This window comes from Camelus bactrianus, chromosome 18, assembly GCF_048773025.1.
Source record: "Camelus bactrianus isolate YW-2024 breed Bactrian camel chromosome 18, ASM4877302v1, whole genome shotgun sequence".
Classification (NCBI taxonomy): Eukaryota; Metazoa; Chordata; class Mammalia; order Artiodactyla; family Camelidae; genus Camelus; species Camelus bactrianus.
The window spans coordinates 26,431,538-26,454,580 of NC_133556.1; the positions used below are offsets into that span (position 1 = coordinate 26,431,538).

Below are 23,043 nucleotides of genomic sequence, written 5' to 3' on the forward strand. Positions count from 1 at the left end.
CTCGAATCCTTGTGGCCTCTTTTCTCCTTCCGGGCACAAGTATTTGGATCTGAAGAGCTGACGGAAGGAGATTTCAAGATGCTGTTTTACTTGACACATCATTCATTTTCTGTTCATATGACACTTTACAAAGAACAAAATCCTTTCCCGTCCACGTGTTCACTTCACCAATCACATGAGCTAAGCCAGGTGGGTCTTCCATTTTCAGTGGAGGAAACAGGCTTGGAGTGTTTCAATGACATGTCTGGGTCACGGGACTGGGGAACCACAGAGCTGGGAGCAGAGCCTGGTACCAGGTCTACTCCTCTGCTTTGTTCATGGAGCTGCCTCAGATCCGACTAAGGCAGAGTCACCCCCTGGACCAAGATAGGTTCTTGGGGCCCTTCTCGTTGGTTCTGCCCTCATCTGGTCCTAGACAAGTTTCAGGAGCCAGGAGTGACATTGTGCCTCACACTTCTGTGTCACTGGCAATTCAGAAATTGTGAAGGTATGAGTCACTTTTACATTTGGCAGCTGCTTTCAACAGACGTATTGCAATTGTGCAAAAGTATATTACAACAGGATGGGAGCCAATATTTGCAAGTCATTTATCTGATAAGGGCTTGATTCCAGAATATTGCAAGAACTCTTATAACTCAACAATAAAAAGACAAAATTTTAATTCTGCCCCAATTTTAAAAGGGCAGAATTTTTGAATAGCCATTTCTTCAAAGAAGATACATGAATGGCCACTAAAAACACATGAAAAGATGCCCAATGTCATTTGCCATCAGGGAAAAGCAAACCAAACCCACAGTGGGACACCACTTCATACCCATTAGCATGGCTACAACAGAAAAGACAGATAATAGCAACTGTTGACAAGGATGTGGAGAAACTGGAACCCTCACACCCTGCTGGTGGGAATGTAAAATGGTGCAGACCCTGTGGAAAACGGTGGTGATTCCTCAGAAGGTTAAATAGAGAGTTAGCACATGACCCAGCAATTCCACTCCCGGGTGTACAGCCAGGAAAAACGAACACCTATGTTCACAGCAGCATTATTCATAATAGCCGAGTAGGGCTCACCCTGCCCCCTACATGGATGAGTACAGGGCAAACCCAGAAAAGATGGTGACACTCAGACTGCCCCATGGGGAAGAGCTGCACACAAAGGAGAAAGATTATTGTCTTAGATGGAGTAGCCAATTGCAAGTTAGGTCAACGTTTTGTGTTGAGATCCTCTGGTAGAACCACGCATGAGCAAAGGGGATGGGAGAATCCAACATCTGAGAAAGTGAGTGCTGACTTGCAAATGTGGCTGAGTGTCCAGGGGCCTTTGATCCGGACTCCAGACCCCAACGGGCACTCCTTGCCAGGAGCTGAGCCTTACCTACCAAAGGAAAACTGGGCTGGGGGAGGCGAGGCAGCATCACAGGCCAGATAACCTTTTGGGAAGGAGTGATATTCAGAGTGGTGATTTTGTAACGTTTATTCAAGGTCCACAGTTGAACAAAAACATTTAAGATTCAGCAGTTACTAATTTTATAATCAGAATACAGAAAACACAAGCACACAGGTTCTTCAAAACATATCAAGTTAAAAAAGCTCTTATTTAAGGGAGAGTTCCTGTCCCATCTCTGAGAAAAGTGGAAATCTGTGTTCCTTTGTTTTTAGGAGAAATCTTTGACTAACCAAACTGATTCAATAGGGGGATGTGGTCGGCTAATTGCAGTCCCCCCACAGATGCCACATCCTCATCCCTGGGACCTGTGAATGTTGTATTATATGGCAAAAGGGATTTTGTAGATGTGGTTAAGAATCTAGGGATGGGGAGATATCCTGGACTATCTGGGTGGGCCCAATATAATCATAAAGGTCCTCATAAGGGAGAGGCAGGAGGGCAGAGTCAGAAGAGAAGGTGATGTGATGAGAGGCTGGAAGGATGCACTTTGAAGATGGAGGAAGGGGCCACAAGCCAACGAACACCAGTAGCTGCTAGCAGCTGGAAAAAGGCAAGGAAACAGATTCACCCCTCAGAGCTTCCAGAGGAAACCAGCCTGGCTGACACCTTGATTTCTGCTCAGTGAAACTGATATCAGACTTCTGACTTCCAGAACTATAAGAGAAGATATTTGTATTGTTTTATTTTTATATATTTTTTAATGGAGGCACTGGGGATTGAACCCAGGACCTCATGCATGCCAAACATGCGCTCTACCACTGAGCTATACTCTGCCCCCCACCCTCTGCTGTTTGTGTTGTTTTTAAGCCACTAAGTTGTCATCTGTTACAGCACAGATAGGAAACTAATACAAAGTATGATTAGAGAAGTTCTTAAAAAAGCAACAGTGAAACTGGCCTGGGAAAAAAAAGGTGGGAACAGAATAAGGAATCAGGAGGCTCTGACCGGTGAGAGGCAGTGACAGGAGGGAGGTAAGGGGCAGGCCTAACAATGACGATAAACTCTTCTAACACTTAACACAGTCGCTGGGAAAGGGACAGCAGATTAGTCTAAAGTGCCACCAAAAACTATAAAGCACCACTGGGTCTAAGTTAAAAAAGCTCTTATTTAAGGGAGAGTTCCTGTCTTCACTCACCACTGAGTCCACTAAGTCTCTCTCTGTCCAAAAGCCAAGAGGTTTTGTCTGCTGCATTCAACAGACTGCCACCAGGATCTGATTCAGGCAGGAATGGGTCCTGAGGGTGGAGCAGAGCGCCTTGACTCTTCAATTACTCGACACCTGTTTCTTTCCGCTGGGTGTGGGCAAAGCCTAAAAGCTAAAATGGTGGAAAACCAAGCTTCTCGACCTTAAATAGCTTCTAATCCATACGGCACTGTTCCCCACCCCTCACACTGCTGACATTTTGGTGGAGATGATTCTATTTGGAGGCTGTCCTGTGCACCCCAGGATGTTTGGCTGCATCCTTGGTCTTTATCCACTAGAGGCCAGGGGTTCCCCTCCCTTCCCCCAAGTCATAGCCACCAACGATGTTCTCGGGCATTGTCAAATGCCCTCTGGGGAGCAAATCTGCTCCCAGGTTGAGTGCCATGGGTGTGCAGAGTGGAGCAGGGGGCTCATGACACAAGGTGACATCCATGTCTGACTAGAGAAGGCTCTGCGGAGCTGACAACTCTTTTGAGAGCTGGGAGGTGGGGAGGGAGAGGGGGTGGCGGGTCCTAAGGGCAAAGGGAACAGTGTGTGCAAAGACTCGGGGGTCAAGGATGCACACATGTGCCCTTATCCCTCTGCAGTGGGAGGAACCTGAGATTCTTGGGGGACACACAATAGCACAGGCCACAGCCCTGAGGTGACTGCAATCACTCAAGAATACTGATGCTTTAGAAAGAACACGACCTGCTCCTGTTTTGTTTGAGGTAGAGCACCGTCCACCAAGAGTCTTCTCTAAACTGGGAGATCGGCTGGTTTGCCCAGCGTGATGAAGCATTGTCCGCTGAGTGGGTTACAATGTACATTTTGAAATATTGAGGGGGTGGGATTAGAAGATCCCTCAGGCCTAGTTCTAGGACTCAAAACATTTGAGATAAAACGTTTTGTCATTTTCAGGAACTGCACTGAGGTCTCTCTTACACAGCATAAAATTGATGGATATTTCAATGATTTTTAGCACACGTACTGAAATGACTCCGTTTCAGAACATTTTCATCACCTGAATCATTTTGTTATTCTTGAAGCTACTGGCCTGAGGGAGCAAGGAGGGTAGTAAGGATTCCCTTTGCTGTGTCCTTAGTGGTCTACACCCATATCCACTACTTCTTCTTTTTTTTTTAACTTTTTGGTAGTGGTTGCACAATGTGGATCATTTATTCACTACACTAAGCCCTGAGACCTCCGAAGAGCTGATTTTCACCCTGGTATCTCCTCTGTGATGAGGGGTGGCTCTGCTGTTTGCTTCTTGTTATCTTTTCCCTATAGCTACAGGTCGGGGTGCAGAAGCTGGGATTTTCTTGTCCCCCAATCAAAGGTGCTCTGATATAAAAAGATCCCTCAGAGTGTGTGTGTGTGTTTGTATTTATTTTGGTGAAAGCACTGTCTACTACCCCTCTCCTCACAAAAGGAATGACCACACTGCCACTTCATGTGTCCTGTGTCACAAAAAGCCAGGAACCATGGGAAGAATATTAGGGGATTTATATTCCAATGAACTTCTGCCTTGAAGTGCACGTGGATCACTCATCTTTATTAAAGGAGTGTGCGTGTGATAAAGATTGTCTGGTACGAGGGCAAGTGCATAACTCTATACAGAACTTATCCTTGGACATATTTAGAGGATAAAGGAAGCAGCATGGGGGAGCTTTGACATCGAAGCGCTGGGGACACCTGCGGGGTTGTCCTGGTTTTCCCTCAGTAGTGACTCCCTGCTCTCCAACAGACACCCTGGTGCTCTCTGACCCAGTGCCCACACCTGCCACCTCTTCTCCATCACTGCAGTCGCCACATCCCCGTGTGTGGTGACATCCCCGTCAGCATCTTCCGGCCTCCTCACCAGCCCCAGGGGTGCCAACCACCCCTCAGGGGACCTCCTGCTTTCCTTGTAAGTCACGCAGACAGGCTTTGTGATTTACATGCAAGTCAGGGGGAGGGCGAGGCCGGTACCTTCCTTCTGATGGGAGAGCACGTGGCCCTCGCAGTCAGTCCCCGTGGTGCAGCCGGTGGTGCTGGTGGAGGTTGGAGCTCTGGCGAAAGCTTTTCCCACACTGGCCGCACTGGTAGGGCTTCTCCCCAGTGTGGATCCTCTGGTGGAGCTTCAGGGTGGACTGGCGCCCGAAGCAGTTCCCACACTCCCCGCACGTGTAGGGCCGCTCGCCCGTGTGGACCCGCTTGTGTCTCTTCAGCTCGGAATTCCACGTGAAGCTTTTCCCACAGTCCTCACATTTGTACGGTTTCTTGGCCGAGCGGGTGGCCTGGTGGCCGCGACGCTGCAAACGGCCGCTCAGGCTTCTCTTGCCGCCCTTACTTTTCTTCAGTTCTCTCAGAGGGTGGCTCTTCAGGGGGCTGCTGACGTACTCCAGCTCCCTGCAACGCCTCCGGCAGGGGGCAAATGGCTTCTGAGCGTTTGGGGGGCTACCTTGCCGCCGGGACAAGCGGGGCTCGCTCCCGTCCGCCCCTCTGGGTTTGGGGCTCCGTGGACCACTCCCCTTGGATCTGCCCGCGGACACCGCGCCCAGCTCTGCTCCGTTCGCCCCCTCTGGCCGTGGATTTTCCTTGTTGTCATTTTTCATTCTGGGGGCCTCTATAATTAGAAAGGATATGTTTCATTTCCAGGCTTTGAAGAAAGCACCACGGCAAAAGAGTTATGAAATACACTGCGAAGTTCCTTCAAGTGTGGTTCTCCACTTGGCGACTTACTTTAGACTCACTAGGGGCACTGTCGGACAAGTAGGGGGCCCCATTCCCCCAAGGCTGCTAAGCCAGGATCGCTGGGGGTGGGACCTGGAAGTCTGCAGTTAACAGGGGGAAATCCTGGGGGGATTCTGATTTATACTCAAGTTAGGAACCAAGGTCTCCAACCTCTCCCTCCTTCCTATCTTTAGGGAAAGGTTTAGGAAAGGAGAAACCGGAAAAGCAAACCCATCAGAACTGAGTATTGCCTACTGAATGAAAAGAAGGAAGAGGGGCAAAATTTCAGCACTGCAAACAGACCCTCACTTACACTGGATACTGAATGACCACCACTGTCTCTTCAAGTAACGGTAAATCCAGCAAGTGTGGTGTGTTCCATTACAAAGTTGACAGCATAGGTGATTGGAAACTGGGATATGGGCCAGACATGTACTCTAATTACAGAAACTCCACAACTTCTGACCACCAGGATTAAGAATCAGGATAGAAATGAGCTGGAGTAGCCTGTGGGCAAATGGGAGGATCTAGAGCAGTGCCAGCCAATAGGATTCCTGCCATGTGGAAAATTTGTGTTTGTGTGCACACACGCACACTATTCAATATGGCAGCCACTAGCCACATGTGGCTACTGAGTATTTAAAATGTGGCTAGTGTGACTGAGAAGCTGAATTCTTAATTTTATTTAATTTTAATTCATTTAAATTCAGATTTTAAAAGCAGCCCACACAATTATGGTCAATTGCCCTTCAACAAGGTTGTTAAGACAAAACAAGGGGGAAAGGATAGTCTTTTCTTTCTCTCTCTCTCTCTCTCTCTTTTTTTTTTTTTTAGGATAGTCTTTTCAATAAGTGGTGCTGGGACAACTGGATTTCCACATACAAAAGAATGAAGTTGGACCCCCACCTCACAACATATACAAAAATTAACTCAAAATGGATCAAAGACCTAAACATAAAAGCTAAACCTATCTCTCTCTGAACAGAACAATGGTATAAATCTTTGTGACTTTGGATTAGGCAACAGTATTTTAGATATGTCACCAAAAGTACAAGCCAGCAAAGAAAAAATAAATTGGACCTCCTCAAAATCCAAAACATTTATGCTTTAAAAGATACTATCAAGAAACTAAAAAAGATAAAAAATAAATTTAAAAAAATTAAATTAAAAAAATAGGAAGAAAGTAAAAAGACTACCCACAGAATGGGAGAAAATATTTGCAAATTATATATAAAGGTTTAGTATCCAGATTATATAAAGAACTCTTACCACAACAATGAAAAGATCAATCCAATTTATTTATTTTTATTTTTTATTTTTTTAATTTGAAACATTTATTCACCTATAGATTGCCTTATAATAATGAATATTTTCATATGAAAAGCATCTTTAATTAAAACAGTGATATAGGTAGATGCTACAAATATATTCTTTAATCTGTTTCTAATTAGAAAATTGGGCTGTTTTATTTAACCTAAAATTTTTCATCTTATTTCTGCTTTTTTTCTCCTCAGTTCATGGACTGTTTTTTTTTTAATCTAGTCTATTTTCTATTACCTTTTTAATCTTTACTTTTTAAACAATTGTATATTTCTACAGTCTTAATCCCTTCTAAATTTTTAAAAAATCTTTTATTATTATTATTTTTAAAATTCCACCTCATTTCATTTTTATTTTTCTTGGTTTTGATCTCCTGTTATTGATTATACACAGGTTTTAAATATTGGGTTTTTTAAAATTTTTTCTCCTTTTTTTAAGGTTTTTAAAAGACATCTCCACTCGATTGCTATTCTGCTTCAACTTGCTCTTCTATTTGATTATAGACTATTTTCAAACCTTTGTTTTCTCCCTTCTTTTAAAATTCTCTTTTTTAAAATTTTATTCCTGCATAGGCTTTAGACAGATAAATAAATAAACTCCTTAAGGACCACAATAGATAACTGATACTCCTTAAGCCACAATGCCAGAGAGATATGAGCAAGACGAAGAAGCAGAGGAACCACTCCCAATTAAAAGAGCAAGAGAAAACCCTTGAAAGAACGATCAATGAAATAGACATTGATGGCCTACTAGATCAAGATTTCAAAAAAGGAGTGATCAAAGTACTGAAGGAACTAAAAAAGATAGTGTTTAGAGACGTAAAATATGTCAAAAATGAAATTGAAGCTATAAAGAAGAGCCAAGTAGAATTGGTAAACTGATTGGCTGAGATGAGAGCTGACCTAAAGGCTGTACAAAGCAGACTAGATAATGCAGGGAAACAAATAAGTGACCTAGAAGACAGGACAACAGAAAGCACCCAATCAGAACAGCTGAGGGAAAAACAAATAAAATCTAATGAAAACAACATAAGGGACCTATGGGATAATATAAAGTGTGCCAATCTACGCATAGTAGGGGTTCTAGAAGGGGAAGATCAAAGGGGATTGAAAAGGTATTGGAAGAAATCATGACTGAAAACTTCCCAAACCTAAAGAAGGAATCAGATATCCAAGTACAGGAAGCTCAGAGGGTCCCAAACAGGAAGAACCCAAATAGACCCACACCAAGACATATCCTAATCAAGATGGCCAGAGTCAAGGATAAAAAAATGATCCTAAAGGCAGCAAGAGAGGAAACAAAGAGTGAGTTACAAGGGAACCCCCATAAGGCTCTCAGCTGATTTCTCTACACAAACACTACAGGCCAGAAGGGAGTGGCAAGATATATTCAAAGTCCTGAATGAAACCCAATTTAAAAATGAGCAAAGGATCTGAATATTTATCCAAAGAAGATATACAACTGGCCAACAGGCAAATGAAAAGATGCTCAGCATCACTAGTCATTAGGGAAACAACTGAAAACCTCCATGAGATACCACCTCATGCCTAACAGGATGGCTGTAATCAAAAAGACTGACAATAACAGGTGTCAACAGTGATGTAGAGAAACTGGAATCCTCCTAGACTGCTGGGTGTAATATGGCACAGACACTTTGGAAAAGTCTAATTTCAAAAGGTTAAATGTAGCATTACCATATGATCCAGCAATTCCACTCCTCAGTATATACCCAAGAGAAATGAAAACATACGTCTACACAAAAATTTGTACAGAAATGTTCACTGCGGTATATTCATCATAGCCCCAAAGTGTAAAACAACCCAAGTGTTCATCAACTGATACACAAACAAAATGGCCATATAATGGAATATCATTCAGCCATAAAAAGGAATGAAGTACTGACACACATTATGACATGGATGAACCTTAAAATATTATGCTAAATGAAAGAAACTGGTCACAAAAGAGCACATGTTGTATGATTCTGGACAACAAAATGTCCAGAACAGACAAATCCAGAAGCTGAAAGTATATAGCGGTTGCCAGGAGCTGGAGAGTTGGGGATGGACAGTGACTGCTAATGGGTATGGGTTTCTTTTTGAGGTCATGAAAATATACAGGAATTAGAGAGTGGTGATGGCTGCACAAGTGTGTGAATCTATGACAAGCCACGGAACTGTGCATACTTTAAAAGGGTGAATTTTATAGTATATGAACTATATCAATAAATAAAATGTAAATAGCCATACGTGGTGAGTGGAACTGCATTTGATGATGCAGCTCTAAAGGGAGGCACTTTTGGGTCTTAGGGACGAGGGGCATGAGAATTCAGCCTCCTGTTATCAAATAACAGGAGTCAGAGACAGCACACACACCCAGCTGCCTCTGCTGAGGCAGGAGAAGTAAGGACGTGTGGTCCACTTTCTTCAGGACCATGAAGGCCATGGGCTATGCGGCAGGGCCTCGGCCAGGTTCACAAGGCCTTCCTGCTGGGTGCCCTAGGTAAGTCTTCTCCGTTCCTCAGTTTTGAGAATAATCAAATCAAAGCGTTTGACTGAATGTAGCAACTCTTAAGGCATCAAGGCTCTAGCCTTCTTGCAACCCTCTTCTCTAACCTGTTGACTATATCCTTATTCACATCACCAAGACCAGCCGAAGTGTCACTGTCATTCAGTCTTAGAAATCATAGGACTGTGTAGAGCAGGGCCAGCAATTATACTGGCATTGTACCAGGGACAGATAAGGAAAGGGACACAGGGGTTTAAAGTCCAGACAATGTCACAAGAGGAGAGACAGGCAGAAAATAGCATGGAGAGGGGCTTTTCCTCTAATGAACAGAAACTCGTCCAGGCCCCTTCTAAACAAGGGACTATTTTAAGTGATGAAACTCAGCTGCAGCTTGAATGGAAGTTCGTCAGTGAACATATTTGGATTTGTCTTCACTACAAGGAGCTCTGAAAGGGACAGAGAAAAGTCAGCACTAGAATAATCCTGTTGTGCACTGAACTGTCAGATAGTCATCAACAGAAAATGATAAAAGCACACTTCTTACGCACAGTATCACCACCATTCTAATGAATGAAATTTGTTAGGTAATAAAGATCTACTTTACATACAAATTAAAAAAAAAAACCAACACCTGGTCTATGGTTTTTTAGAACCATGAGATGCTTTGAGGGAGATAAAGGGCTAATGAGAGGCCAGAAGAGGCACAAAGTGCTTACCTGTCCCATCCAACATAGGGGTAGGTTCCTGGAGGAGTGGGGATTTTTCCCAATGAGGAGGGCTCTGCTGGTCCTGAGATCCTGCCCGGGAAGTCTCCTCCAGAGAGCTCTCCCGGGGATATCTGTTAGGAGTTTGCGGTTGGAAGTCTGGCAGTTCCTGTTCTCCAAGCTGGGATCCGGTTTTCTCCAAGAGCACCTTCTGGCCCTGCATACAAACAGCCACCTAGGAACAAGCCCCATGCATTAGAGCACAGACTAAGGACTGACGCAGGGCAGCGTGACCTCTCACTTGCCTGTAATGACTGCTTTACCCTGGGAATTTCTGATAATGGCCTGTTGGTCAACTTTGATGGAGACTGCTGAAACTCTCAAAGGAGAGGACATGCAGAATGGAGGCTACTTCAAATCAGCCGATACTTCCTGAGTGGCTGTCCCCAAAGCTTGGGCCTTTCTCAAGGCTTGGAGTCAAAGTCATCAGAGAGTGGGGCCAGCCATGACACTGACCCAGCAGATTCCTACCATATGCCCACCTGCCTCCCTGCTTCTGCTGGAAACAGGCCCTGTAGGATCAGGAAGCAGTAGGGTGGAGGCCATTAAAAACCATCCTTATCTAATGAATTGTTCTGCCCAAGGCTCTCCTGGTAAGATCTCAGCAGTAGTGGGGCTATAAGAGAATTGCCCTACCCTTGTTCCCTAACTGCTTCCATTTCACAAAGCACAAAGCACTTCATGATTGTTTGCTTCCTCCCGAGGCTCCTACTGGGGTCTGACTTGGGGGTGGGGGTTGGAAGGAATACCGGCCAGCTGAGCTGTAACTTCCTGATTCAAAGTCAATGTTCAAGATACTTCACTGGGACAAGGTCTAATAAAGTTCCCCCAAATCAGATCTGACCCAGCAGGATGACCCTGTCTGCTAAGAATCTTGATTGTGGGGAAACTTCAAGAGAAATGGGTGGGAGGAGACCTGTGGGCAAAGATTCGAGAACCCTAGTTGATCCTCTGCTTTCTCACTGGAATGCAAGTGGCTCAGTTTTCTGCAAACCTGTTACATTTCCCTGGGGAGTGGGAGGGTAGCGTGGTAGCGGGTAGGTTCCAAATAGAGGCCAGAAGCAACATTTTAAGTCTGGACTTGGTCTATCTAGGGAAAGATCCAGAGATCAAACACTCTCCAGATGAAAAAGAAATCCTCCAGGTATTAAGAGAGGACCCTCCTTACCCACTGCTTTGGTCCCTTGGCTGCTCTGTGAAAATCTTCCACCAGGGTCACAATCTCCTTGCTGCTCATTGGACATCGATGTCTGACCCGAGCCTGGATCTCTGGGGGCAAGATGTTCAGAAACTGCTCCAGAACCAGCAGCTCCAAAATCTGCTCTTTGGTGTGCACCTCGGGCTGTAGCCACTGACGGCAGAGCTGCCGGAGCCGAGAGAGTGCCTCTTGGGGTCCAGACACCTCTTGATAACAAAACCGTCTAAAATTCTGGCGGGAGAGCTCTGGATCGGGCCACTCTTTTTGCAAGGCGGGCTCCCTTTTATCTTCTAGCCTTGCTATTATATGTCTCTCTTGCTTCGAGGAAGCCTGAATGTGGGTCTGCGAGCTCAAAGTTATCTCCATTTTAGCTGCCATTTTGGGGCTCAGGAGGCAGCTTCTCTCTCCTTGTAAACAGCTCAAGCCTTCGGGATCATGGCCCTGAATGCTATAAAGATGGTAGAAACGAAGCTCCTCTGAGGATGCTGGGGAGGAAAGGATGCAAACAGAGCCTCCTCATTCGTCAGCCTTGACCCCAAACTCCTGAAGACGACACAGTCCCTGGGAGTGGGAAGAGTCTGTTCTTCTGCCAATTTACTCAACTGTTTTGCAAACGGGGAAAGTCATAATGTCCTAAAAGGAAACTGGGAAAAATACCGCTTTTATTTCAGCGACAAGCATACGAGGTCTCAGAGCAAATGCGCAACCAGACCTAACAGGCTGGTAGGAATCCCTGGGAAAAGTTGATGTTGTCATCCAGGTAGTCTGCACAACTCCCCCGCATCCTCCTTAGGCCGACCGTCAGCACTTCGCCGGGCGCTACAGGGTGAGCCCAGGAAGGCCACGGCGCGCGCCGGGGGTTAGCAGCTGGCGGCAGCCTCCTGCTGGTGAGTAAGGTACACGGGGGCGCGGCAGCTGCTCGCCCCCAAGGCTCCGAGGCCCAGCCGGTCCGGCCTCTGAGGGCTCACCGATCCGACTCCGCGCCCCAGCTGGTCCTGGGGTTTGGCGAAGCTGCAGCACTCTGGAGCGCGGCTCAGCTACGTGGCCGGGTGCGAGCTCGGGAAGGCACCTGCGACGGCAGCGGCGCTGACAGAACTGCACCCCGCGCCCACCTGCAGCGGACTCACCTCTCTGGGGACCTGGGACCAGGAACCCGGAGCCAGGGCCGGGGGCGGGGCAGAAGCCGCTTGTCACGGACACTCCCACTGGCGGCTGAGGAACCACGTACGCTACGGGAGGGCCCGCCTTCTCCCAAGAGGGATTGGCTCTTCGAGGGCATTCTCTCTGGCCTATTGGCTGCTGGGTCTGTCGATGCTGGCGAGAACGGCGCAGTGCACTCCGGGAGTTGTAGTCCGCTGGTACGACTTGCGAGCAAGCGCAGTGGGTTCGCTGCAGCCAGGTTCCCGGCTCAGACTACTAGCCCCGCTGCTGAGCCAGCTTGGGGAGTCGGGAATCCGCGCGTCCGGGGAGTGCTCCGCTTCCTGGCGGCCAGGGGCTCGCGGCTGGGCTTCACGCAGGCCGGCGAGCCGCTTGCAGCTGGCAGTCGTCTCAGAGGCAGCTGGGCCAAGGCCGGGCGCCCCTCACACTCTCCGCGGTCACCTTCTTGCGACCCGGCCTTTCGCCCGGTGCGCGACCCATCCGAGCCAGCCGGAGCCGTCCTGATCTCTGTGCCCGAAGCTAGGCTCCCTTCGGCAAGTGACCCCCGGCTCGCTGCAGCAGAAGCCGGAGGACTTGTTCTCCTATTCCTCTTCAGCCACTGTACCTACCCCTAGCACCGAGTGCACCAGGAATACTCAGTGCATCCTTGCCGAGTGAAAAGTGAATCAACCCGACTCCCCATCCTCATCCTGTTTTCCGCTGAGTGGATTGTCACCAGAAAGAAACACATCTTTGAGAGAGGAGTATTTTTAAATTAAGTATGAATGAAATGTTAGGGGTCAGGACGAAGGCAGGCTCCGCCTTCTACATGAAACTAGGACAGCATTTCTTAAATTATTCTTCAACCAGAGAAGGTGTGGGTTGTATGAAAATGTGTAAGGCTAGGAGTACAGGTTCTAGCCCTGGCCTTGCTGCTGAGGAACGATGCTCTGTGACGCTCGTTTTTCGTTAAAAAGGACCATTAACAACAATGCCTTTGCTTTCTCTAGCCCCTCCTGCTGCATTGAAATGTAAAGAGAATATAAGTGAAGGCTATTCAACCTGAATCCATGATTTTAAAAGTTTTTTTTTTTTTTAAACTCCTGTAAACAAGCTCACCCCTTTGGTGGAGGAGGAATGGACTGGAGAGTGGGACAGAACTGCAGAAAGCTCCCATCTTACATCGTCCCAGTTTAGCAATTTCCGGGAAATTCGGACTTTTCTCACCCCACCTGTGTGGAAAATCGCAGAGAAGAATTTTGACAGGCCCAGCCTGTGTCAGTCACCCACTCCTGTGGTTGGGGGAAGGGTACTAAAATGAGTAGCCTGACCGGGCACGACTAATAGGGAGAGGCTCTTTCACAAAGGGAGATGCTGCTGTGAGCAAAGGGAATGCTGGAAAACAAGAGCAAACCAGAACAATCATTTATCATCCACATCGTGTGTGTGTGTGTGTGTGTGTGTGTGTGTGGTGGTGGTATGTGTGTGTGTGTGGTGGGAGAACGGCCTGATAGTGAAGAAAAGGGTAATACTTTTCCCTCTTTAAGAAGAGGTGGCCTTTGGGAGGGTGGGTCCAGGCTTCTGAGGGTAAGGAGAGCAGGGACAAGACCCAGGCATGTGGGGAACGTGAGAAAGAACAGCTGGACTACACTGAGCAGCAGTTTAAGGAATTCATCCACAGAATATTGGCTAGGGAGAAAACTTTTTTTGTTGTTGTTGATATTTTTATTGCTTTGGCTCCTTAGCTTGGATTGAAGAGGGAGTAAAGGGAAAGGATAGGAAGGAACTGTAAGAACCAGAGTGAAGGCCTGTGGGATGGTTTTATGCTGTCTTTTTCCACTCTCTTCAGCCTCACTTTAGAGGTGAGCCTTTTTCAACTGAATCTGCACACCTAGGATGTGCTCATGTCTCTGAATCCAGAAAGACACACTTTTCACTGGTACCCAGGAGAACCACTTCCCAGTGATAAGAAAAGGGATAGAATCTGATCTGCAGGGGGCAAGTGGCAACCAGTGAGCCAGTCAGTTGAAGCAAAGCATGGCTGCAGTCAGGAGTCCTCAGGCACACCTGTCCCCAAGCAAGGAGTCCCCACAGGGATAGAAGTCATCCCTGCACTGCAGCAGCCCTGACTCTGAAGCTTCCCGCCAGTGCTTCAGGCAGTTCTGCTACCAGGAGGTCGCTGGGCCCCATGAAGCTTTCAGCAACCTCTGGGAACTCTGCTTCTCAGTCTCTCTCCTCTGTCACTTTAAGGATGAGTTAGGAGGTTGGGAATTAAAGGATGAAGACGGCAGTGAAAGAAAAAAGTTGATTTTAAGTATCTACAATATGCCAGGCTTTGGGGATTTTACAGTGAACAAGACAGGTGTGACCCCGGGTTGCTGGAGCCTACACTTCACAGGGGAAACAGTGAGTGCTCTGAAGGAATAAGCAGGGTGATCTGATAGAGAATGACCGTAGGGGGGATGCTAGGGGGCCAGGCCTCTCTGAGAGGCCATCTGAGCTGAAATGTGAGGGAGAAGGAGGAGCTGCTGTGCTAGGAGCTGGGAGGAGGCTCTCCAGGCACAGAGCACAGTGCACTCCAAGAGCCTGAGGCTGCCGGGGACTTGGCATGTTTGAGAAAGAAGGCAGGGCTTGTGGCTAGAGCTTCAGGATCAGGAGAGTGGTGTGGGATGTGAGAGGGGAAGGCTGTGCTTCTCAGGCTGTAGAGAGGAGTTTGGCTTTTATTGTGCATGCCGTGGGAAGCCACAGACAAGTGTTAACAGGGACGGACGAAATCATACGTGCTACCTACTGTATTCCATGTAGAGAGAGAATGGATTAGAGGGTTCAGTAGCAGAGAGGATGCAGGGCAGCCAGTTAACAGGCGATGCCAGCAGTCCAGACAGAGGACAGTGTCCTGAACCAGGCTGCGGGGTGCAAGGATGGAAAGGGGATCTTCTGAAGGTAGAACTTGGTGATGACTGGATTTGGGGGAGAGGAAAGGGCAGCAGTGCGGGGACCACAGGGGCTTTCTAAAGTGAAGGCTGACGTTCCCACTTAGCAAAGGCACACCGCTCTTAGCGCTTCTGTGTGTCAGGCTCCATGCTGGGCACTTTCACGTAAATGATCTAAATCACTTGACACCACGTGATTGTGGCCAAATTCCATTCATTTTTGTTTTATTAACAGTGGCCCTGAGAATATTCCTCTTTGACTGTCTCACTTTGTTCCTTAATCCCACTCTCAGGGGCTGTCAAGCCCAACTTAGGTAAGAATTTGTAGTGACAGATGATTTCTGTTCTCAGGGCCCGGATTCTGGGAAGGACTTGAAAGTGCCCAATAAGGAGACGGCCCCTTTGGGAGCAGCCAGAGAATCACTGAGATCCCACCTGGAAAAGGGGCTTCATCCGGAGGCATGGACCGCAGCGGGGTCCCGGAGCTCACACCAGAGACCGTGGGAACAGGCAGAAGGTGAGCAGGGGCCTCCGCCCTCACCTGAGGTGGGGAGGAACAGTCACCTACTGGAGATGCAGGTCTGAGTTCCAGTCGCCCCTGGGTACCAGATTAAATGTCTTTGAAATACACCCAAAAATCAAGATTTCAGATTTTAGTTGATGATACTAGCACTTACAATAAGGGGCGGAGATCCTTTGTGTGTTCAGTTCTCTTTAATTACAGTTTAACTCTATTGCTCCTGGGTCAGCTGTTATTCAAGGTGAGCATGTTCACCTTGCCTGGGCAGAGGAGTTCTTCATAAACTTGAAGACATAACCCCCTTCCCCATCCAGCTTAATCTCTTCCAAAATACATTTTCCCTATTAGTTTTGCCTTTCTTCCCTAGCTCTTTTTTTGCCCTGTCTTAAGTTTTTAGAAAAAAAATTTTTTTAATTAAAATTAATTGAGGTGAAATTCACCTAATGTAAAATTAGCCATTTCAAGTGAGCAATTCAGTTGGGTTTAGTACATTCACAATGCTGGACTATCACCACCTCTATCTTTTTCCAAAACAGTTTCATGCCCCCAAAAGGAAATCCCATATCATTAAGTAGTTGCTCCTCATTCTCTCTTTTTTGATTTGCCTGTTCTGGACATTTCATAGAAATGGAATCCTACAGTATATTACCTTTTGTTTCTAGCCTCTCTCATTTATCACATTTCCAGCCTATATCATGACTTTGTTTTTATGGCTGAGTATATTCCCCTCCACAGACAGAGCAAGGCTCTATCTTTCTAAGTTATTTTCAGGGAAGCACTTTGGCTGCATACATTTCTAGATCGTCCTGAATGCCACTGCTACCTTTTCTGCTTAATTCAAAGCTGCCATTACAAGTTGCTAAGTAGTTTTTGTAGCCACCTCATCTTTATGTAACTCAAATTCCTAGAGGAAAACATTGTGTCTTCATGCTGTTTAAAAAGGCGAGCTTCTGCTGTTGAAATGAAAACCTAAGAGTTTATTTGCTTTTGTATCTTTTTAAGCAAAGTAAATACACTAACTTTGCCATTTAGCATTTTTGTTAACCCTTGGGAACATCTGTTCTCTTTGGTGTGTGATTTATGAGGCTTTGCGGTCTGAGCAGAGATGGGGGGCAGGACTCACTCTGTTCCATGTTCTGCTCCCTCAGCTCACCGTGCCTGCGGGCTGCTCGGATCCCAAAGTGTCACAGACCTCCGAGTGTCCTCTGAAGTCCTGTTAAGAAGTCATCAAAATGCACCATTTCCTTTGTACTATTCCTGAAGGTGGGAATCTGGGACAGAATATATTATCTTGGTCTGAAGAAAAATAAAAGGATTGAGTTCCTGCAGTATTTTTAAGAGCACTGTGGTTACCCCTGGGTGACTGGGCAATGGGACATTTCCTCCCTGCTTCCCAGTATTCTATTAAAAATTTTAAAAATACAACATGTACATATTTCTTTAGAATGAAAAAAAAATTTTAAAGCCATTATGTCAGGAGGAATCTGGAAAAAGGAACTTTTTAACACAGAGACAGGCCATTGGCTAGGGCAGTGGTCCCAAAACTTGACTGCATCAGACCCCTCTAAGGATGCCCAGGCCTCACCCCCAGAGTTGCTGAAGCATCAGGTCTGAGGTGGGGTCCAGGAATGTGTGCCTCTGATGAGTCCCAGGTGCTGCTGCTGCTGCTGGCCTGGCACCCCACTCGCAACTCCTGCTCTGTGGCTGCGATGTGGAGGCGCCCTCTAGCAGTGGCTGTTTTCTCCCCCAGCCTGGCTCACCCCGCAGGTTCCCAGGAACCTTCCTCAGAAGAGGGGCCTTGGACGCCAGGAGACAGGTGCTGTACTCTGCCCAGCCAGGGCTCAGGTGAGCTGTGATTGACACCTTTTGTTTCTTTGGGTTCCCATCTCACCTTGCACTCACTCTCACCCTAAGTTCCTTCTTTCCCGGAGATGCTGGAAAGATTTTTCTGTGGTCCATTAAGTTTCTCTCGGGTTGTTTTCTTGTCCTGTCACTGACATCATCACATGAGTCTTTATCCATGCTGATCTTTCTCCTGGGGGCCTCACCTCCCCCTTTGTTTCTTTTTCTGGGGGTGGGGGTAGGGGGAGGTATTTAGGTTTGTTTATTTATCTTAATGGAGGTACTGGGAATTGAAGCTAGGACCTTGTGCATGCTAAACACACGCTCTACCACTGAGCTATATCCTGCCCCCTCCCCCTGCCCTGTTTTGCCCCACTCTGATAACTGTGGTCCTGCCTCTGCCCCTACTCCCCACCGCAAGCTAGAGTGGTGCTATTTTATTGGCAGCAGCAGACCCCGGTGTCTTTACAGGGACCAGTCGCGTGTGAGGACAGAACCGTATCTGTCCATCAGGAAGGACACGCACACCTTGGCCCTACGCAGAGGGCCCTCTGCAGGGATGCTACACAGAAGAATGACAGAAATGCCTCACTAGGTAAGGGTCCGCATTCCCTCTGGGTCCACAGTGGATGTGTTCAGTTGTTCGGAGAGAAAGAGAGAGACCGAAAGAACCCAAGAGGAAAGGAGACAGAGGGACAGTGGGGAGCCTGTGACGTAAAGAAAGAAGGAAAAAAACAGGAAAACACAGAGTAGGCAAAGACACAGAGAAAAGAAGACAAGGAAATAAAGACAGAGACTGAAGGAGGGAAAGCACCACCTCGGGACAGGGATGGACTGCATGCGTGACAGTGAGCAAGATCGGGAGAAGAGACAGTGGGGACACAGGGTGTGGGGAGGTGGAGATAAGCAGGAGAGGGAGACAGAGAAGCAGCAAGAACATCACAGAGCTGGAGACAGACAGCAGCCAGTGAGGCCCAGACTCTGAGGGCAACAGGGGAGAGAGGAGCGAACCTGTGCACACACCCAGCTGTGATGTGGCCTGGGTAGCAGAGAAGATTGAAAAACAAAACAATCCAACTGTGGCAGTCAGCTTCTATGCCCAGGCCCTTCAGGAGGCAACAAGATCCCTTTCTCAGAGTTTCAGGACTGATCTCTTGCCTTTTTCCAAATCAGTTCTGCCCCATCTGGGCTGTGCCTCCTCAGAGCAGCCTCCCTAACCATCAGATGCAGAGACAGGCTCTGCCATGGGCTGCAGCCTTGATGTCTCCTTCCTGCATCTTCACATGCAGAAGGAACCTGGATCATGGTCCGAAGGTCATCCTGGGTGGATCAGAGTATGAACAGGGATGCCAGATATTCAGGGCTTCAGCATGAGGAAAAGGTGCCAGACTCCCAGCAGTGAGAGGAGTGGAAGTGTATGAACCAGCAAATGGAGAAGAAAAAATTCAAGGGGAAAGCACAACAGCCAGACTCAGCCGATGGGACAGACACAGCCTCCCCCACCCCAGGGCTAAGGAGGAAACCAGGACTCTCTGGCCTGTTCTCAGTGGCCTTGGCTGCATGAGAAACTCCAGGTGCACCCGCAAAGCAGCCAGCCCTGCCGGGAAGTCGCCGAGCTTCTGTGTGAACGAGGCTTCCACCAGACTCTGGAGCAGCGTGGAACCAGTTTGGGAGCTCTGGGCCAGTTACTGTCAAAGGACGGGAGGCCGCAGCCAGGAGCCCTGTGCCTTTGCGGAGGAGAAGGAAGATCTGCCGGCCTCACAGGGCTCCTCCAGTTCTCCCAGTGGCTTGGCAGACAGGGTTGTGGAGGCCAAAGGGCTAAGCCAATGCCCAAAGGGAAGTACAAAGAGGTGGGGCGAGAGGACACAGCGAAGGGCTCAGACACCTCAAATCCGACAGAAAGCAGCCAGGCCAGGAAACTCCAGAGCCACTCGGTGAGGGCCTCTCTGCACACGTCCTGGAGCTGATCACCTAGAAGCAAACTGCTCCCCAACATTGTGCCGTGTCTTCCAGCTATAAGTTGAGGATGGTTCCTGTTCCCTCACTGATGGTGATATGTGGGTTGAAGGCTAGAGTGGACACTCAACGGATAGCCATTCACTTGGCCACATGCAGGTTACACAAAGGGAAAAGTAGTACCTAAACATGTGCTGTTGTGAAATTGGAAAGCCAAAGTCAGGTGCTTTTCAATGATAAAAATGGTGAATTGTGTGAGCAGATGTTATCCATGGATTTTGTTAACAGAACATAAAAGAATGAAGATGATGTTAACCAGGGGATCGAGCACTGTATTCTCCCTGGAACGTGGGTGATGTCCTAGCAGGAGCTGCTGTGTGACTTCGAAGGGCTGTCATCTTGTGGCATAGTTTGAGAGACTAGGATGTGACATTGTGGGCTGCTAAAACCCTGCACTGCTGTATCCGTCTGCTGTGGTCTGATCACTCCTGGCAGGAGGCGTACACTGGATCTATGGAGAGAACAAGATACTCCTGGCCATTCCAAGTTATTCTCAGTTTTATGAAAAACACCAGACCAATCATCAGAACAGCCAGATCTACAGGGTCATGGTGGAATGACTCCAGGAGCAGGGGTTTCTGTGGACCCCAGAGCAGAGTTGCACCAAGTTCAAAAGACTGCAGTTGAGTTACTGCAATATGAGGACAGGCTACATGCCTGAGCCTTGTATCCTTTACAAGGAAACAGGTGCCCTTTCAAGCTCCTGGGCCTCTGCACCTACCATGGCAAGTGATGCTGTTTCTGGCCAAGAGGGAAGTGATGTCGAGGCTGGAGAGCTGAGCCAGCAGAATGGGGAGCCCACAGATGTTGGAGAAGGTACCACTGTGGATGGTGCAGGCAGGGATGAAAAGGACTTCAGGGATCCTGGCCAGGAAGTTAGGAGGGCTGGCCTGCCAGACCTGTTCCCAAACAGATGTGGTAAGAGTCTTGGCTCTGATCCTCAAAGGATGGTACAGTCCACTCAGCCATTATTTAGCATTCAGAGGGAGCCGTTCTGCTCCTGGCCTTGTCATCATCTCCATGTATGACTTTATATAGGCCGGGTTTTCATAGTGTTTGAGGATCATTCCCCTTGCACGTTAGAGCCCCAGTGTTGCTTTGCCAGCCTTTTTCATGGAGTCCATGTCATTTTTTTTCCTCCCTGGAGTTCCACTTAACTTGCTTCCTTAGATTGCCAGTCAGGTCTCCAGCCCAGACTCTCTCTTCTGTCCTCTAGGGCTGACACTCCTTGTAAAACTAAGCCCGGGTTACCCAATGCCCAGGAACTTGCTTTCTTCCTGTTTGAGCTGGCCAAACCCAGGGTGGTCTTTTGTAACTCCTCCCAGAAACTGGGTCACTCAAGAACTGAGACAGAGTCACTGATGACACAGAGCGTGACTCCTAGCCTCAGCATTGTCACTGGGTCACAACATCCAAAATGAGATGTGATAGGAGAAAAGTGGGTGGAGCTTAGGGTATATTTACCTGTGATCACAGAATTTAGAGCTTAAAAATATTACAAGTAGAAGAAGTTAGGCTTTTAATTAGCAGAAGTCTGAATCACATGAGAATTCTAATTTGTATTTATTCTTAAAGGTAGTTGTTAACTCCTTCCTCATTCCATTGTTTTCCTTCTCCACAGTTCGATGTATTTCTGTTCTTTCAGGTTTTGAGATCAAGAAAGAGAATCTGAAATGGGACGATACAGAGGAAGCAGAAATGAACAAGCCTCTTCAGAGAAAGTCTAGTGACATTTTCTGGCGCTCTGAGCTAAGACGGGCTGGGCGGGTGAGCCAATGCTAACAAGGCAACGTAGACTTTCTCCGGCGGGGAGTGAGGAGAACCCCACCCCAGAAGCCGGTAAGTCACTGCAGACTTCGTACTGGGGAGAAGGCCGGTGCACACCTCCTGTGTGGGAGAAGCTGCCCTCAGAGTTCTCCCTCTCACCAGCAGCCAGCCCCCAAACTGGGAAAAAGCTTCTAAACGTCACAAATGTGGGAAAAGCTTTAGTTGAGGTTCTTGTTTGACATCAAAGAATCCACACAGGATAGAAGCCGCACAAGCGCACTGAGCGTGGGAAAGCCTTCAGGGATCACGCCAGCCTCACTGCCCGCCTGGTGACTCACACAGGGGAGAGATCCTGCTGCTGTGGGGCAGGTGGGAAAAGCTTCACCCAGAGCTCCGGCCTCACTGGCCACCAGAGGACCCGCACTGCAGAGAAGCCTCATCAGCGCACTGGCTGTGGGGAGAGATTCAACAACAGTTCCCAGTTCAGTGCTCACTGGGGAGTCCACACTGGGGAGAGCCCGTACAGGTGTGGGCAGTGTGGGAAAAGCTCCAACAGCTGCTCCCACTTCAGTGCCCACGACCAGAAAACCCACACCAGTGCTCTCAGCGTAAGAAAAGCTTCAGTAAGAACTCTGCCCTCATTCGCCATCAGTGGGTACACATAAAAGTGGTACACACATCACGGGAAGGAAGAGACACACTAGGAGTGTGCAGGAAACCTGACAGATCAACTCCTTAGGTCAACATGTGTTCCTCGGTGCTTCCTTGTGCTTGTGGAGTGTTTGACTAGGCAACTCCTGGCTTAGCAGTAGACTTGTTGACAAGTGGATCTTAACAGCCATGTCTAGGAATAGAATTCAGCGTAAGAATGCTGAACTCTTTCTAGCTCTGCCTGGGACTCCTGAGTCCTGTCTCACTGGGGACTTCAGTTTTGCTCTGAAGGGGAGAAGGCTGTAGGATCCCTAAGTCCTGCCAGAAAACCTGCGTATCCTTGCTCCCAACAGAGAATGCCCCTGCTAGTGGCCTGAGCAGTCTTTCTGGGCCACATCAGGGAAGAAATTCTCCCCCTCATGGAAAGCACATCTAGAAGTTAACAGCCTGGATCCAATCTAAACCAGTAACTGACCTCTAGGAACCTACTGTTAGGTACTACTGCTAACTTCAGAGCAGACCACTACTCTGTAACTCAGCCACCACCAAAGAGGAGGGAAAAGGAAAGGAAGAAAAGGTAAATCCACTGGGCAACACTCAATCTGTTTCCCTAAGTAACTTAATCTCAGAGCAAGTGTAACATCTAGGTCAGCCTTTGTAAGATTTCTCATCTTACCATTGCCTCCACCCGTTTCTGGTTTCTTATCTCTTAGAGTAAACACTTTTGACATGTTTATAAGCCTTACTATTTCTGTTGACAATAAAGATGTTTCTCCCTCCACTTCCTTGGCCCTTGGTTATAACCTCCATTAGAAATTTTTTACTCATGAAAGCCTCCAGGGTCCTAAGAGGATCCAAGTATAGAACCTGCTTCAAGGCAGCAGGACATGCAGAAAGGAATAAGGGGCAGGAAATGGGGAAAGAAGGACCAGAATTGGGTTGGGGAGGTCTGAACTATCACTGAGAAGGGAGGTGATCACAGGAGTAAGGGAAATACAGGGGCTGCAGGAGGCTCTGAGTGCAGGTGAAAAGAAGGGTGGGTATA

The 23,043-nt window shown here is 47.7% G+C and overlaps 2 protein-coding genes and 1 non-coding gene across 5 annotated transcripts; 1 reads left to right on the plus strand and 2 right to left on the minus strand.

The window, feature by feature from the left end:
• Window positions 1-1,456: 1,456 nt before the first annotated feature.
• On the minus strand, window positions 1,457-12,341 carry ZNF174 (zinc finger protein 174). 3 transcript variants are annotated; one of them, XM_010949815.3, is made up of 3 exons: window positions 11,103-12,339; window positions 9,887-10,091; window positions 1,457-5,235 (listed from the first exon to the last, which is right to left on the minus strand). In XM_010949815.3, exons 1-3 carry the CDS (start codon window positions 11,508-11,510, stop codon window positions 4,634-4,636), a joined length of 1,215 nt encoding a protein of 404 aa, XP_010948117.1. In that variant the 5' UTR covers window positions 11,511-12,339; the 3' UTR covers window positions 1,457-4,633. The 3 variants fall into 3 exon arrangements, with proteins under 3 accessions (XP_010948117.1, XP_010948116.1, XP_074202528.1); XM_010949814.3 differs by having other exon boundaries at window positions 9,887-10,109; window positions 11,103-12,336; XM_074346427.1 differs by lacking the exon at window positions 1,457-5,235 and adding an exon at window positions 9,141-9,616 and having other exon boundaries at window positions 9,887-10,109; window positions 11,103-12,341.
• On the minus strand, window positions 2,146-2,222 carry TRNAA-GGC (transfer RNA alanine (anticodon GGC)). The gene has a single exon. It is a non-coding gene; the product is annotated as a tRNA-Ala (tRNA).
• Window positions 12,342-13,973: 1,632 nt separating the features above from the next.
• Window positions 13,974-22,086, plus strand: ZSCAN32 (zinc finger and SCAN domain containing 32). Its single transcript, XM_074346875.1, is given in 11 exon segments — window positions 13,974-14,532; window positions 15,531-15,719; window positions 17,473-17,567; window positions 18,036-18,165; window positions 20,019-20,498; window positions 21,226-21,333; window positions 21,336-21,399; window positions 21,401-21,527; window positions 21,529-21,569; window positions 21,571-21,923; window positions 21,926-22,086. Coding segments are annotated over 11 exon segments (1,974 nt in total). The 5' UTR covers window positions 13,974-14,306.
• The last annotated feature ends 957 nt before the right edge of the window (window positions 22,087-23,043 follow it).